A 17222-nucleotide genomic window follows, 5' to 3' on the forward strand; every position below is an offset into this window, starting at 1 on the left:
TCAGAGTGTGATAAGTGTTAGAAAGAAGAGAAAAGGCACACCAGCATTGGGTGGAAGTACTGAATACTTGTCTCAAGACAAAGTTAATGTTTTCTCCACTAACCTCACAGCCTTCATAAAAAATAAAAGGATTTCAAAATCCTCTCTCTCTTTCCAACACAAGAGCTCCACAATACTGAAATCTCAAATGCGATGCAATGCAAACCTGTCCATATATTTCAGTCTAATAACCTCTTTCCCTTCTTATCTGTGTTTTGCCCAAATGCAAAAAATGAGCAAATTCCCCTCCAAATGTTTAAGGATTTGCTATCAGACTGCATTGAAAAGCTTTCTCCTCCATTATGTCTAAAGTGTCTCTACATTTCATCCAGACACGCTTTAAAAACTACTTCTTTAAAACTTTAATTTCCACAGCTTGGCTCACAAGGACTTGTGTGTCTCCTCTCTTTTCCTTCATCTTTTTGTTTAAGAAACACGTTCTGAGAGCTTGGTTTGACAGACGCTTTGCTAGGTGCAGATAACACAGAGCAGGGCAAACCACAGCCCTGAATTCAGTACAACTGATAGTTGTACAGTGTGGATAAGTAGAGGCTCAAGCCGGGTGCCTGCACCCATGAGGCCAGGGTGGAAAAACCAGTTGCTCTTGAGCCTTAGATGCCTATTTTAAAGTTGATACAATTTTGAGTGCAGCGGTAAGTGCAGTGCGGTGCTGCTGCTGCTGCTGCTAAGTCGCTTCAGTCGTGTCCGACTCTGTGCGACCCCATAGACGGCAGCCCACCAGGCTCCGCCGTCCCTGGGATTCTCCAGGCAAGAACACTGGAGTGGGTTGCCATTTCCTTCTCCAATGCGTGAAAGTGAAGTCACTCAGTCGTGTCCGACTAGTAGCGACCCCATGGACTGCAGCCCACCAGGCTCCCCCGTCCATGCGATTCTCCAGGAAAGTGCGCAGAGGTCTATAAAAAGGGTAAGGACTTTCAATCCCTGTTGGCTCAGACGGTAAAGCGTCTGCCTGCAGTGCGGAAGACCTGAATTCGATCTCTGGGTTGGGAAGATCCCCTGGAGAAGGAAATGGCAACCCACTCCAGTACTCTTGCCTGGAAAATCCCATGGACTGAGGAGCTTGGTAGGCTACAGTCCATGGGGTCGCAAAGAGTTGGACACGATTGAGCGACTTTACTTTCTTTCAAGGACTTTCATTAAGGGTATAAGTAGGTTCTCCAAGTATTAAGTCTCTCAAGTGTTAAGTGTTAATCAAGTCCCACCCTTCAACACCTGCGGCCAATTAGAAGAATGTAGATCCTAAATCGACTAAATCACAATATCTAAGGCGGGAGGGGGTGGGGGGCAGAAGCAGGCAGTTGAATCATGAATATGCTCCCGGCCATTGTTATGTACACTTAAAACAGGAGAGCCTCTGGCCTCTCCAACGTTTTCTCAGTTGGTTTTCACCTGAAGTCGGTACTATTATCATCCACATTTTACACAGGAGGAAGTTGAGTCATAAAAAAGTTGATTAACTTGCCAAGGTAACACGGAACTAGGGTTGAAATCTAAACCAATCTAAACGCTGCTCTTAAATATCACAGTGCAATTATCTCCTGTTGTTAAATGAGTTGTTACTAATACTTCAACAAATACTGGACTTGTAGTTTTAAGATCCACTAAGTTTAGTCTGGTGAACTTGGGCGATCCGCTTACATTTTGAATTTCTAGTCTCTGGAAGGTTAAATTTGGGCCCAACCTCCCTCCCCCTCCCGCAAGGTGACCTGAGGGGTAAGGCGGGACAACAGGCGGGGAAGGGCGGCGATCGATGATTTGGGCGCTCCGCCCCCTGTTGGATTGGCTCGAGCCTCTTCCGCTAGGCCTGTTTTACTCCCGCGCGCTCCGGGGCCCGCCCCCGCCGCCATCTTGGTCGAGGAGGGAGCGGGCCGCACGCGTGAGTAAACAGCCCGAACCGGGAGAGTCGAGCGGTGGCTACGTCCGGGTGCTGCAGGGCAGCGGCGGAGACGACGCAGGCCTATCCTCGTACGTCGGGGTGAATGCTGGGGTTTCAGTGCTGGGCGGCGGGGAGCCCTCAGCCTGGTCAACAGCTGCCCCCTCGCGGCGAGACGCCTCGTTCCCCGGGCTTCTCCCGCCCCCCGCTGGTCTCCTCCCCCTGTTGAAAGCTGCCCGGGAAAGTGGTGGCGGGAGCGGGCCGGGGCCGGGGCCGGGGGGCGGCGTGGGCCTGGGAGCGCTTTGCGGCGATCAGGAGAAGGCTAGGCCCTTGGGTTTGTGCGCCAGGGGCCCCGGTGTGGACGCGGTGGGGCTGTGAGGCCGCGGCGGGAGCGCGGGTCCCCGGACTCACGCCGGGCCTCCCGGGTCGGTTTCCATCGGTCACCGGATCGTCTCCTCTTCCGGTCCGGGCCTCAGGGTGGCCGACATGACGGCCGCGGACCAGAGCCCCCTGGCACCGCTGTTGGAGACGTTGGAAGACCCTTCCGCTTCCCTGGGAGAGCAGACCGACGCTTACCTGACCCTGACCAGGTGAGGCCTGGTGGGGATGGGGCGCCCTGGGGCGTCGTGAGGGGTAGACGGCCCGGGTGCTGCACGCCGAGCGAGTTTGTGTATTCTGGAAGCCTGGCATCTGGCGGGGGGACGCCGGGGTCGCTGATGAGGCGAGGTGGGGTTGGGGGGTGCGTGCTGGGTGACATTCCCGGGTGCAGATGCTGCTGCCCTACGGTGTCTGTTTGGAATGAGGAAGCCTGCACGTGTGGCTTGTAAGAGGAGGATTAAGAAAAGTTTGATTGGGAGGGATTTGGCCAGAGTAGTGGTTTTTCAGTGTAAGCCACCTGTATTTCGGGACAGTGGGGAAACCCAGAATTGGTTTTTTAATATAGAGAAATAACTCGAGTTTTATTTAACTGCAAGTTCTTCACACTGTTTTCTCCCCTGCAGACTGTATTTTTCTGACTTAACTGTCGGTTGTTTGGAAATTGGTACAAAACGATAAATGTTTAGTTAATGTTTAGTAAATCTGTAACTCGGGATAGGTTTCCTTGTTTCGTCTTGACCTAGTGAAGCTGTCAAAACGTGTACTGTGTGGATGCACAAGCTATTCTGAGGTTTTTTCGCGTCTAGTTGTTTAGTCGCTAAGTTGTGTCGAACTTTGTGACCCCATGGACTGCAGCCCACTCTGTCCATGGGATTTTCCAGTCAGGAATACTGGACTGCGTTGCCATTTCCTTCTCCAGGGGATCTTTCCGAGCCAGGGATCGAACCCACGTCTCCTGCATTGGCAGGCAGATTCTTTACTGCTGAGCCATCAGGGAAGCTTCACTTATTTCAGATGTGTATCCCATTAAATATTCTTAAGTATCTTAAGTACTGGGTCAATTTGCCAATGTTCTAACATGACGTTTAAAAAGATTGTGCAGGTATTTCATAGATTTGCATAAACTGAATGTTTTTTCTGCTGTTAAGTCGTATGACTGGAGAAGATGGAAAAGAAATCGTTACAGAAATTGAGAAAAAACTTCCTCAGCTATTTAAAGTTTTAAAGGTAGGTATCTTTGTTGTAAATAGTAAATAGCTTTTTTTACTTTGTGGCGGGGGAGGGGGGCGATTTTGCTAACTAAAAATCTTTGACTCTAAAAATAAAATAACAGCAGGATTATTATAGTATTATTTGAGGACTTGCAATATATCAAGTGCTAATTTTCTTGTTTTCTCTTACTTAATCCTCCCTGTCCAGCTGAGGCTCCTCTTTAATCCCCACTTTGCAGAAGAAATTGGTTTAACGTGTGTAAATTTAGTTTCGTGATCACTTGAGTCCAAAACTTGCACTCTTAATAGAACAGTGCTTCTAAATGATTCTGTAGTTTTGTCTTTGATCTACTGTGTGGGTAACATTCATTTATCTTCACTCACCCTTATTTCTGCCATTCTTGCTTGGTGAAAAAACAGTTGCTATGCTTATCTCGTTTGCTTGTTTATAGGGAGGTTGTGTAGTTTAGCATCAAACTGAGGACGTATATTCTTGTCCTCGCTTGACTATACTGTGGCTTTGTGGCTTTCCTAAACACCTAACTTACTTTCCTTGTTTTTGGAATGAAGAGGTTGAGCTAAATCTCTAAAGTCCCTCTGAGTTCTTATTTTTATGACCCTGTTTTTGTGCTTCTACATGGAAGTAGTCTAAAGATGTTTATTGCACACTTAAACATTATTTTTGGCTAAATATTGAGGCATTGGGGATACTGCCTTGCCTAACCTTAAATATTCGTATAGCCTTCATTTCTTTTTGTTCATATAAACAGGAGCTTTACTGTGTAGTAGTTCAAGACTTATAAATAAGTAAGCAATGTTAACAGTATTATCCCATTTTTCTTTGTCATTTTCACATTCTAGTATTGTTTGATGTGATGACGACATGTATCATCTATTTGGAATTTGAGAGCTCGTAGGATCGGGAAATCAGTTACATGCAATTTGAATCAAGTTGCATTGTTTGTAAATAGAGTTGGTAACTAAAATGATGAATAATTATTTAGAAGCCTATGGGTGGTTAATGATAGGATGATCAAAAGTTGATCACACATACGCTAGCTGCTATTTAGGAGATACAGTATTAGCTCTCATAGTCTTCAGTGTATAAGACTTCATCTATTTGTGATTGAACTAATTGCCTTAATACCCCATGTATCTCAGGGTTTAGTATTTTGGATGTTTGGTTTGATTAATTATAAGATGGGTACTCCAAGGAAGTGGCTGTTCTTATATATGACTGCTAACATTTACCATTTTTCCTGGTCAAGCATAGCAAATAGTTGAGGATTTCTTGGATATCTGATTTCAGAAGCAGCGGGGAGACTTAAAGATACATTAGTTTGGAATAGGAAATGGTACCAAGAAAGATGCAAGGTTACAAGTAAATGTAGGGTTGGGAGCAAATGCAAGACTTTTGCTTTTGACAGGTTTGAGATTTTATAGCTTTTACATGCAGAATATGGGATTGGGCTTTGAATTCCAAATGGTCATGGATTCAGAATCTTCTATCTGAAGTATTGAGATGACATTTAAAGCCCCTTGCACTTTAGCTACTTAGTGAACCTTGCTTTTAACTCCTTCACTCTGTTAGAGGTGTTGTTCCACTCTATAGCTGAATGTCAGCTTTTGCCTTTGAATCTTTGCTTGCTTTATGTGAAACAGCTTTGCTCCTACTTTTTCTTCTCTCTAGTGTCTTCACCATCGTCCATTTGTACCCCCCTCTTTTTTTTTGCTTTCAGGTGTGCAGAGATGCTCTTTTTCTTTTAAGGAAAATTCTTATTTAGCTGATCTCCACATAGTTTCCCTCTTTTTTTGTCAAGCTGTGTCCATGGTCTCTTAATCTTACTCCCTTTTAATCTACTCAAAGATTTGCTGATTTTTGCCATTAAAATATAATTTTGTTTTTAATTGACTTTTCCGTCTAAAAATTCATTTGCAGTTGTACTTATTTGTAAAAATGTGGTTTTGTTTTTGTAGATTCATATTGCCAGTGAAAACTCAGAGCTCAGTAGTGCTGCTCTACAGGCCTTGGGGTTTTGCTTATATAATCCCAAAATTGCCTCTGGATTATCAGGTAAGTTTGTTGTGATGGAATAATTTTAAAGTTTATAGTTTGATATTGTTAAAAGTACTGTTACTTCTCAATTTGACAGCCTGTAGTTTAGGGTTTGCTTTTGAGAATGAGTCTGTAGATTAGATCATCGTAGTAAAGTTTCTTAGACATAGCTCTAGCTTTGATAACTCTAAAATTTGTTCTAAAAGAAAATACAGTAAGCCTATTTTAAAATGTTGAGAAAATCATCTTTTATAATAAACATACCTGCTTTGGAAGTTTATAATTAGATGGAATTAATTTTGGGAGGTGGATGGGTCATTTATTTTATACAAGCATGTGTTAAGGAATTTGCTATTAGAAACGTTATTTTGCATAGTGGTAAATTAGATAATTTGCAGCTAAAAGTGGTAATGAAGGCACAGGATCTGATGCTATTCTGAGTTTTCTAGCATCCTTGACCCTCTGCATCCTTGGATGCAGAACTCATGGATATGGAGATCTCAGTCCTACACCATTTTATGTAAGGGACTTGAGCATCTCCTGGTTTTTTATATTCCTGAGGGAAAGTCCTAGAACCAATCCCCCATGGATATCAGGGGAGGACTATAATCCTAATTGTTGCTCTGTAAGTAGCTTGTCATGGTAGAGGTATGGGGATGATCTTTAGAGATGGGTAAGTAGGAATAGGGAATAAAGATATCAGAAAGTTGTTACCATGTTTTTTTCCAAGGGAAAAGTTTCCACTTATTTAATATACAGAAATGTTAGCAATCTGAAGTAGGAGTTGTTCATTTTGTAGCAGAGATACAGGATTTATAACATCTTGCCAAAAATTGACTCGTATGTTCAAACCTAATCAGTCAGTTTAGTCGTGTCTGACTCTTTGCCATCCCATGGACTACAGCACGCCAGGCTTCCCTGTACCATCACCAACTTTCAGAGCTTGCTCAAACTCATGTCCATCCAGTCGGTGATGCCATCCAACCATCTCATCCTCTGTCATCCCCTTCTCCTGCCTTCAGGGTCTCAGCATGAGGGTCTCTTCAGATGAGTCGTTTCTTCACATCAGGTGGCCAAAGGGTTGGAGTTTCAGCTTCAGCATCAGTCCTTCCAATGCATATTCAGGACTGATTTCCTTTAGGGTTGACTGGTTTGATCTCCTTGCAGACCAAGGGATTCTCAAGAGTCTTCCCCAACACCGCAGTGTGAAAGCATCAAACCTAATAATAAGATCCTATAGAAATATTTTAGTTGAAAAATTATTGATTTCAAGTCTACCATATGTTTTCACTGAGTATACCTTCTCTCTGACCAGAATTTTGTGTTTTGGGGAAAAGTTTGATTATTAGCATAAGTTTTCTGCTCCTTTTCTCTGGATATGCATTTAAGTTTATTGACAATGATTTTTATCTGTTATGTTAGGGATTTTAAAGGATGTAAAAGATTCTACATAATTAAAATGTTTTTCTGCTTGTTTTTCAGAGATAAATATTCAAGAACTGCTTTCGAAACTGAATGATATTGTTAAAAGTTCAGATAAAAATGTACGTACTAGGGCACTTTGGGTGATATCCAAGCAGACGTTTCCCACTGAAGTTGTTGGCAAAGTAGTGAGTATAGTTTTTGTTTATGACTTCTTAACTACATGCCAGTTAAAAAATAGAGGCTTACTTGATTTGTATTTATTTGTTTCTGTCTTTCAGGTATCTAGTATAATTGACTCATTAGAAGTAGTATTTAATAGAGGAGAGATGCATTCTGCTGTTGTGGATTATGAAGCATTAAATGTCATTATAAGGTATGAGTTTGGATACTATGCAAATTAGAATAGTTTCAGTAATTTAGAATTGAAGGAGTAATCTTTTGGGACTTGAAATTGAATTGGACATTGAAAAAAGAAAATATCTTCTAGACTAAAAGTTTCAAAGTATTAGGAAGAGGAAAGTAAAGTAGAGTTAAGTTACTAGGTTTCTTTATTCTGAAATAGTCTTTAAAATATCTCTGTTAAAAAATGGACCATACTGTGCATATTTCTGTGTATTGTTTACTTTCCCGGTAGTTTAGACATAAAAGTAGTTTAGAAATAAAACTACTTAAACTAATTTAGTCATTGATTTCTCTATTACAGACTAATCGAACAAGCACCAGTTCAAATGGGAGAAGAGTCAATTAGATGGGCAAAATTGGTTATACCTTTAGTGGTTCATTCAGCCCAAAAAGTACATTTGCGGGGAGCCACTGCTCTAGAGATGGGAATGCCTTTGTTACTTCAGAAACAACAAGAAATAGCATCTATCACAGAGCAGCTTATGACTACCGTAAGTAATACTTTTTGGATATTGCACTGTGAGGCTTTGCACCAAGCATAGGACTCATATTGATGTAATTGCACTATGATCTAGGAAGTTCCTCTTTGAATTAAAACTAAGAATTGCTTGAATTAATGGCACCCACGTCTAATTACAGTAAGGAAAGGAGCTGTCTATTCAGTGTTAAATGCAATCCAGGCATTTTATTTCATCCCTAAAGAATGAAGAATTGCATTTTTGGAAAAGGGAGAGCATTATCTGATTCATCGCTATCTGGATTGTTACAGCATAATCTCAGTAGCTACAGATTTAAGGCATACAAGTGCATGTAGTGTGTACAATTTCCCAAAGTTATTATTGAGGGAAATGGCAACCCACTCCAGTGTTCTTGCCTGGAGAATCCCAGGGGCGGGAGAGCCTGGTGGGCTGCCGTCTATGGGGTCACACAGAGTCGGACACGACTGAAGCGACTCAGCAACAGCAGCCCAGAGTTTTAGGTTTTTCAGCCTTTCTTGTAACGTTTATTGAGTACCTGTTATATACTGGATGTTGTTTTAGGTACTGTGTATATAGCAGTGAACAAAAGCAATTTGTGTTGGAGCTTATTTTCTAGTGGGAGCAATAATAAAGTATGTAGTACATTTAGTAAAGAGATTATGGGAAACATCGGGGACTAGATGAAAGTGCTTTCCAAGAGGAAGGGTGATGTGGTCAGGGAAGAAAAAAGAATAGGTGATTTGAAGGTGTAATAGGAGTTAGCTAATTGAATGATAAGGAGTAAACTTATTCAAGTTAGGAGGAACCATGGGAGCAAAAGGCCTTGTGCTAGGTTGTGTTCATCAAACACTGGGCAGTATGATAGTGCGAATGAGGATGAGAGGGTAGAAGATGTCAGAAACAGGGCCAAGCCACATAGGACCTTGAAGACCATTGTAAGCACTTGGCTTTAAAGCATCTGGATTATATTGAAAACCATATTTGAAGGTTTTAAGTCTATGAGTTATACTCGTACAAACTTGGCTTTTAAGGGGATCCCTCTGCCTATGTTGAAAAAATTCTAGGCAGGGGTTGCATAGGAGCAGGGAACCTAGTTGGGAGGTAATAAGTAATCCAGGCAGAGGGGGAGACTTCCACATTCTAAAACCTGGGGTTTTGTTTGTTTAGTTTTTTTAAATTCAGGATTCCTCAATGGTAATGCCTGAGCTAAAAGTAACTCCAATGTTTTTGTGAGATTTTTAACTGATAAATTTATTAATTTTTTAAGAGCTTATATAGGCAGTCCTTGAACAGCTCAAGTTTAACCCATGTATAATTTATAATTGGTCCTCTGTATTCATGGTTCTTCTGCGCCTTTGGACTCAACCAACCATGGACTGTAGTACTGTGGTATTTACTGCTGAAAAATATCCAAGTGTAAGTGAACCACACAGTTAACACACTTTATTCAAGCGTCCACTGTATAAAATTCTTAATACTAAATTTGAACTCAAATTTTCTCAGATGTATTACCCATGAAGCTGTTAATGTATTTTTTAAGTTAATTGAGAAGTTAAAACATTTTCATTTGAACTCTTAATGATATGCATGCTGAAGTTTTTAGGGGAAAGTATATTGGTAGGGGAGAAGAAAGCTATTTTGATGGATGGAAGAATGGCCAGATAGGTATAAGACAAGCATAGTAAAATGTTAGTGATCTTTATACTTGGACATTTACTATAAACTGTTAGCTTTGCTATATGTGTGAAACTTCCTGATACAATATTGGGAATAGTTACTTAACTGGGACAGTCAGTTTAATACTGCATTCTTTTCAGGAGTCTTTCGGTAAATGTTTTTGCTTTTGTTTTCAGAAATTACTTTCAGAACTCCAGAAACTATTTATGAGTAAAAATGAGACTTATGTGTTAAAATTATGGCCTTTATTTGTCAAACTTCTTGGGAAGGTAAGTTCACAGTTAAGGTTTTTATACACACCAGACCTTTTATTTTCTTAGCTTTCCATAGTATAGTTGATCCTCATTATTCATGTGTGCCATATATATGAAAACTGACCTACTTATTAAAATGTATTTGTAAACCCAGTGTCAGTAATTGTGCTGCTTTTGCAGTCAATTGTAGACATGTAGAGTGGCAACAAATTTGAGTCTTGCAGCATGCATGTTCCAGTCTGAGGTGGAGCCAGGGTTATGTTCTGCTGTTTTGCTTTAATTCTTAATGTCCTTTAAATAGAAGTCCATTTCATGATATATTTGGTGCCACATTTTTCACGTTTTGTACTTTTTCTTGGAGATTTCAGTTTTAAATGGCCCCCAAGTGTAGTGCTGAAGTGCTGTCTGGTTGCTAAACAGAGGAAGTCTGTTGTGTGCCTTAGGAGGAAAGGCGTGAGTTATTGTGCTGTCTGCTGTGAGCTCAATGTTAGTGAATCAAACTATATATTAAATAACACGCATGAAGCAAGATTGTGTGTCAGATGGTTGATGAAAATGTGATCAGAGGCTTGTAGGAACCTGATCCTGCATTTTCCCTAGAAGCCATGGCACAGAATTTGCTAATACAGTATCAAGGCAACTTTATAGAACATAACTGGTGAATAATGAGAATTGACTGTATAATCGTTCTTTAAGCCTGGTTTTGAGGGGGAAGTTTTGATTATTTTTTATTGTGATAAGCATAATATTTAAGGTATACAGTTTAGTGATATTAAAAGCATTTACAGTTGTGTAAACATCACCACTGTCTAGACCCAGAACTTTTTTTTGCCATCCCCAACAAAAACAGTACATGTTAAATAAGCAGTGGCTCCTTCTGCCCCTCTTCCTGCAGTCCCTCGTAACCTCTATTCTGCTTTCTCTCTGAATTTATTTGCTAATTCATAAGTTTTGATCTTGGTTCCATTTTGAGTTTATTTTTGTATGTAGAATAAGGCAAGGATCCAGCTTCATTTTCTTGTAGGTGAATACTCCGGGCACCATTTGTTAAAAAGACTGTTCTTATTGAGTGGTCTTGGCATTCTTGTTGGTAATCAGTTAACAGTATATGTGAGAGTGTTTTTGGAATCCTTATTCCATTGGTCTGTTATGTTTCTCCTTAAGCCATTACCATAGCTTTATTTTTGGCGGCTGCATCACGTGGCATGAGAGATCTTAATTAGGGGTCAAACTCAATGCCCATTGATTTGGAAGCATGGTGTCCTAACCATTGGACTGCCAGGGAAGCCCTCACTGCCATATGCTTTAATTACTGTAGTGTTGTAGTAGGTTTGAAAGTCAAGGAAGTGAATCTTCCAACCTCATAATTTTTCTTTTCCGAAATTGTTTTGGCTAAATGGGATTCTTTCATAATGAATTTTTGAGGGTAAGCTTTTATTTCTCAGTTGGAAGAGGCCTTTGAAATTTTGATAGAAATTGTGTTGGACTTATAGATTACTTTGGATAATATTGCTGTTACAGTGATATTAAATCTTCCTATTCATGAACATGGAATGGTTTTCCATATTTAGGTCTTTTCAAATTTCAACAGTACTTTGTAGCCTTTAGTTTAAGTCTTTCATCTCTGATTAAATGTATTTTAAGTGTTTAATTCTTTTAGGTGCTATTATAAATGAAATTCCTTTCCTGATTTGCTTTTTAGATTGTTCATTGCTTTTGTGTAGAAACACAACTGATTTTTGTGTGTTGGTCTAGTACTCTGTTCAGAGCACCTGGTGGGCTACAGTCGTAAAAGAGTCAAACGAGAGACTTAACAACTAAACAACAACTTGTACTCTGCAACATTGCTGAAAGTATTTTATTAGCTCCAGTGGCTTTCTTATGAGTTTTTGTGAATTTCTAAGCCAGATTTTTATTTATATTCTGTTCAGATTATGTGTGGATTATAATCACTTGTGACTGTTAATGTTCTATCCTGTGTATTTTTTATTGGGATACATTAGACAAATGAATGTTCATAGTGCCTATAATTGTTTCAGGCAAGTAAAACACTTAATGATTTTTATTTTTTAGACCTTGCATCGAAGTGGGAGTTTCATCAATTCTTTATTACAGCTGGAAGAACTGGGATTTCGTAGTGGAGCACCCATGATTAAAAAAATAGCTTTTATTGCTTGGAAGAGTTTAATAGATAATTTTGCTTTAAATCCAGGTAAGTAGTATTTTAAGACTGATTTTTGTTACGAGTTTTACTTAAGATGAAAAAGCTTTTATGATTTTTTTTGGACTTAATACTGAATATTTACCTATTATTGCGTATTTTAGGGGAATAGATTTGTAGCTAACAATAGAATTTGTAAAGGCCAGGCATTATTGAAAATCATAGGTATAAAATTTAAACTATTTCAAAAACTGAACAAAGTAACATGCCATTTGTGGTTTTCTTACTACATTCCAGCGCTTACTTGGGCACTTATGTACTTCTTACTTAGTTATCATAATAGACCTCAGATGGTAAGTATTAATACTTTCAGAACGATTAAGTATTATCAAAAGTCACAAAGCCAGTAGACTACAGCAAACAATTGTGATTGCTGTGGAATACAAGTATCAGTGACAGAGAAACTTTTTTTCAAGACCTTTAAGAATAGCACCTAATAGTGGGTTAATATTAATATATAGGAGTGATTCCTTTGGATGTTTCTTACCCTTATCTTTCTATTGTCCATTGGAAGTGTTTAATGAGAAAGTATTTTGTATGAGAAAGTATTTTGCCCATAAGTGGGAAGTATGAGTCTACCAACGTAACTGTAGTTAATCTTGGATATAATTAATAGTTTATAAGATATGCCAAGTAACGTTGATTTCATCCTGTTTTCCCTTGCAAAGACCATTAATAATCCTTCTTCCCTTTTAAAATGTGTTTCATAATTATAATTATTTGCATTAACTACAACTACTTTTACTGAACATATTGGCAGGCATATATTTTAATTGGAAATGTCACCTTTGTTGATAAACTCTCAGTGTGAGGTATTGTTGAGGATTAAATCTACTGAAATTATAGATCTTTGAGTTAAAGAATAAAACAGTGACTTAAAGAAGATCAATAAAATGCTATCTGATTTGAAATAGGTCAAGATCTAGAGAGTCTGACTGATACTCTGTATTCATGTCATTACATTACATTCAACTCATTAAAGAATCAGATGTTTGTCTTTCTGTTGTCATTGTCAGTATGCCTTTGTTGCAGCCTATAGGAAGGAGGGAAGGCAGAAGGGGCAAAAATGAACTTCTTCCCAGAGAGTCAACAATCTATAAACAGCGTTTCAGAAATTCCACATACACTTTTGCTTAAATCTCACTGGGAGAGTGGCTAAATGGGAGACTAGATAAAGTAGTTCAAAATTAGACACCTAATTCTAAATGAATGTGAATATTTAGATTTCTAAAGTCTCATGGCACCAACAGTTAAAATGTTTGATAAAAGAAATAACTAGTAGATTTTTGAGATTTCCTAGTGGTCTAGCAATTAGACTTTGCCTTCCAATGCAGGAGATGCAGGTTTGATCCCTGGCGGGGGGCTAAGATGCTACATACCTCGTGACCAAAAAAAAAACCCAAACATAGAAGCAGTGTTGTAAAAAAAAAAAAAAAAAATTTAATAAAAACTTTAAAAAAAAAAACAGTAAATTTTTTAAATGACAGCCTTTTTTGAGGTAAAAAATATGCTCTATTTTGTGATCTGTAAAATGGGGATAATGAGAATACTCAAGCAGTTAGTTACCGAACATTTTAGCATTTAGTCTGGTCAGTTGGTTGTGAAGAACTGCCCTGTGTGTCAGTGGAAGTTCAGCAGCATTCCTGGATGCAGCCCATAGATAGCTCTCTCTATTCCTACCTCCCAGTAACAACCAAAACTACTGCAGATATTGCTGAATGGTGGGAAAATCAGCCCTGGCATAGTGTATCTAATAAATATTACTGTTTTATTTTGTTGTTTTTTTTTAAAATAAGTTTTATTAAGTATTTTGACCTAACTGTACTAGAGTTTGTCAGCATGAAAATTTTGGGGAGAACAGAAATAGCTACTGATATAAAAATGTTTTAAATTCTCTTGCTAAAGTAAAAGACTATTGCATGCTGTCATTCTTAAAGTTTAATCTTTAGCTCTTCAATGTTTTTACTTGGGTGCTTATTTTCTTTTCTTTTAAGAAATACTATGTAGTGCAAAAAGACTGAAGTTGTTGATGCAACCTTTGAGTTCTATCCATGTGAGAACAGAAACTCTAGCACTGACAAAACTAGAAGTCTGGTGGTATTTGTTGATGAGACTAGGACCTCATCTTCCTGCTAATTTTGAACAGGTAAGATTACAGGTGTTGATTATGATACTTGATGTGTTTTTTTTAATAGTATGTTCTTAAAATCCTACCAGTCTTAACTTTCAGTGCTTAGCAGACCAGTGGACCGTGTTATATATAAAAAATGTTTTTCACCCTGACACAGAACTTGAGATCATTTTCCTTAAAGGATATTCTCCAGTTGTCTGAAATGGACCTCTGCAACCTTTTTAATCAATAGACACTCATATGTCTGTTCTTATTCTAGAGGCATTATGAAAGATTTTTTTTAAAGGAATTGCATATAACTTAATATAATTTAGAGTAGAGTCAGCATTACTGAAATAGAAATCATGTGCTTCACTGGGTAGATGATACAAAGTTGGAGTAATTCTAATTTTTAAATCTCTTTGTAGGCTATGTAGTGATAACCAATCATTTAATACCCTTGTAGCTTTTCATTGTTATACGTGAGTTTATTCCTTTAGATTTTGATATCCTTGCTGGCATTTAAACTTAAGTTATTTTGTCTAAGTAAAAAGGGTAGCTCTGGTAACTACTCTTATTTATTTAATTAATTTATATTTTAATAATTTTATTTTTATTTTTGACTGTGCTGGATTTTCATTGCTTCTCATGGGCTTTCTCTAGTTGCAACAAGGTGGGGCTACTCTTTGGTGCATGGACTTTGCATTGCAGAGGCCTCTCGTTGCAGAACACAGGCTCTCGATGAGTGGACTTTGGTAGTTGCAGCTCACGGCTGTAGAGCCACAGGCTCAGTAATTGTGGTACATGGGCTCAGTTACTCCACAGCATGTGGAATCTTCCCGGACCAAGGATTGAACCCATGTCCCCTTCTTTGGGGACAGATTCTTATCCACTCTGCCACCAGGGAAGTCCTTAATTTATTTTTTATTAAAGTGTAGTTGATTTACATGTATTAGTTTCTGGTGTACAGCAAAGTGATTTAGTTACATACATATTTTTCATATTTTCCATTATTACAGGATACTGAATATATTTCCCTATGCTATACAGTAGGACCGTGTAGTTTAGCCATCCTGTATTTAACAGTTTGCATCTGCTAACCAAGTTCCCTGTCCAATCCTCCCCCACCTACCTTCCCCCTTAGCAACTACAAGTCTATTCTTATTCTCTATGTCTGTGAGTCTGTTTAGAAAATAAGTTCATTTGTGTCATTTTACTTCCACATATAAGTGATACCATGTGGTATTTATCTTTTTGACTTACTTCACTTGATATGGTAATCTGTTGGTCCATCCATGTTGCTGCAGATACTATTATATTTCATTTTATGACTGAGTAGTAATCTGTTGTATACATATACCATGTTTTTTTTAATGCATTCATCTGTTGATGGATATTTACATTGCTTCCATGTCCTAGCTATTTATTACAAATAGTGCTGCTGTGAACATAGGGGTGCATGTGTCTTTTCAAAGTATAGAGTTTTGTCCAGATAGATGCCCAGAAATGGAGTTACTGAATCAGATGGCAACTCTAAGTTATTTGAGGAAACTTCATACTGTTTTCTATAGTGCCTGTACCAACTTACATTCCTACCAACATTGTAGAAGGGTTCCCTTTTCTCCATACCCTCCAAAATTTGTTATTTGTAGAGTTTTTAATTATGGCCATTCTGATTCATGTGAGGTGGTACCTTCTTATAGTTTTGATTTGCAAGTCTTTAATGCAATTAATGAAATTGATCATCTTTTCATGTGTCTTGTCTGTTTAGGTCTTCTGCCCATTTCGATTGGGTTTTCATTACTGAGTTGTGTGGACTGTTCATACATTTTGGAAATTAAGCCCTTGTTAATTACATCACTTGCAGATATTTTCTCCCAGTTGGTAGATTGTCTTTTCATTTTGTTATACCTTCCTTGACTATACTGAGGCTTTACTATACTGAGTACGTTTAATTAGGTCCCATTTGGGTTTTTTGTTTGCTTTTATTTCTATTGCCTTGGGAGACTGACCTAAGAAAACATTACTGTAATTTATGTCAACAAGTATTTTGCCTATGTTGCTTTCTAGGAATTTTATGGTGTCCTGTCTTATATTTAAGTATTAAGCCACATTGAATTTATTTTTGTGTATGGTGTAAGGGAGTGTTCTACTTCATTGATTTACATGCAGCTGTCCCAACATTCCCAACAGCACTTACTAGAGAGACTGTCTTTTCACCATTGTGTATTCTTACTTTTCTTTGTCAAAGATTGATTGACCACATGGTTTATTTTTGGGCTGTCTATTCTGTTCCATTGATCCATTTATCTGTTCCTGTGCCAGTTATCATGCTGTTTTGATTACTGTAGCTTTGTAGTAGTCTGGGAAGGTTATACTCCTGTGTTATTCTTTCTCAGGATTGCTTTGGCAATTCTGGGATGGTTCTTTATGGCTAATTTAATAGCAATCCCATTAAATTGCTTTGGGTAGTATGGCTATTTTAACAATATTTTTTTCAGTGCAAGAGCATGGGATATCTTTTTTTTTTTTTGTCTTTATAATTTTTAATTATTTTTGGCTGTATTGGTTCTTCATTACTTTGCTCGAGCTTTCTCTAGTTTTGAGGAGCGGTGGCTACTCTTTGTTGTGGCGCATGGGCTTCTCATTGCAGTGGCTTCTGTTGCAGAGCACAAACTCTGGCGTGGGACTCAGTAGTTGGAGCACTTGAGCTCTAGAGCACAGGCTCAGTAACTGCACGGACCTTCCCATTTCTTTAAATTATCTTCAGTTTCCTTTGTTAATGTTTTGTAGTTCTCAGAATATAAGAATTTTACCTCCTTGATCAAGGGTATTCCTAAGTATTTTTTATGTGATTTTAAAAGGGATTTTTTACTTTTCGTTTCTGATGATATTACTGAATAGGAATGCAACAGATTTCTGCCTGTTAACCTGGTATTGTACATACCTTGCTGAATTCGCTTATCATTTCTTCCTCAAGTATACTTGGGTTTCTTTAGCAAGTTCTTTTTAAATGCTTAATTGCTTCCTATATTGAAGTTTTTAAGTTTGTTAAAGCATGTTCGTTCAGTTCAGT

The 17222-nt window shown here is 38.5% G+C and overlaps 1 protein-coding gene across 4 annotated transcripts in view; it reads left to right on the forward strand.

Moving 5' to 3' along the window:
- Positions 1–1873: 1873 nt before the first annotated feature.
- Positions 1874–17222, forward strand: part of RIF1 (replication timing regulatory factor 1) — a 64128-nt gene continuing 48779 nt past the window's right edge. For all 4 annotated transcript variants that reach the window (XM_055398688.2, XM_055398689.2, XM_088829418.1 and 1 more), the window contains exons 1-10: positions 1874–2025; positions 2410–2523; positions 3460–3538; positions 5500–5596; positions 7061–7188; positions 7282–7376; positions 7707–7896; positions 9738–9830; positions 11889–12027; positions 14031–14182. In XM_055398688.2, coding sequence (XP_055254663.2) covers positions 2420–2523; positions 3460–3538; positions 5500–5596; positions 7061–7188; positions 7282–7376; positions 7707–7896; positions 9738–9830; positions 11889–12027; positions 14031–14182 — 1077 coding nt within the window. In that variant the 5' untranslated portion in view covers positions 1874–2025; positions 2410–2419. The remainder of the gene's footprint in view (positions 2026–2409; positions 2524–3459; positions 3539–5499; positions 5597–7060; positions 7189–7281; positions 7377–7706; positions 7897–9737; positions 9831–11888; positions 12028–14030; positions 14183–17222) is intronic.

This window comes from Moschus berezovskii, chromosome 2, assembly GCF_049115385.1.
Source record: "Moschus berezovskii isolate FMDL1 chromosome 2, NW_MosBer_1.0, whole genome shotgun sequence".
In the NCBI taxonomy this organism is placed as follows: domain Eukaryota; kingdom Metazoa; phylum Chordata; class Mammalia; order Artiodactyla; family Moschidae; genus Moschus; species Moschus berezovskii.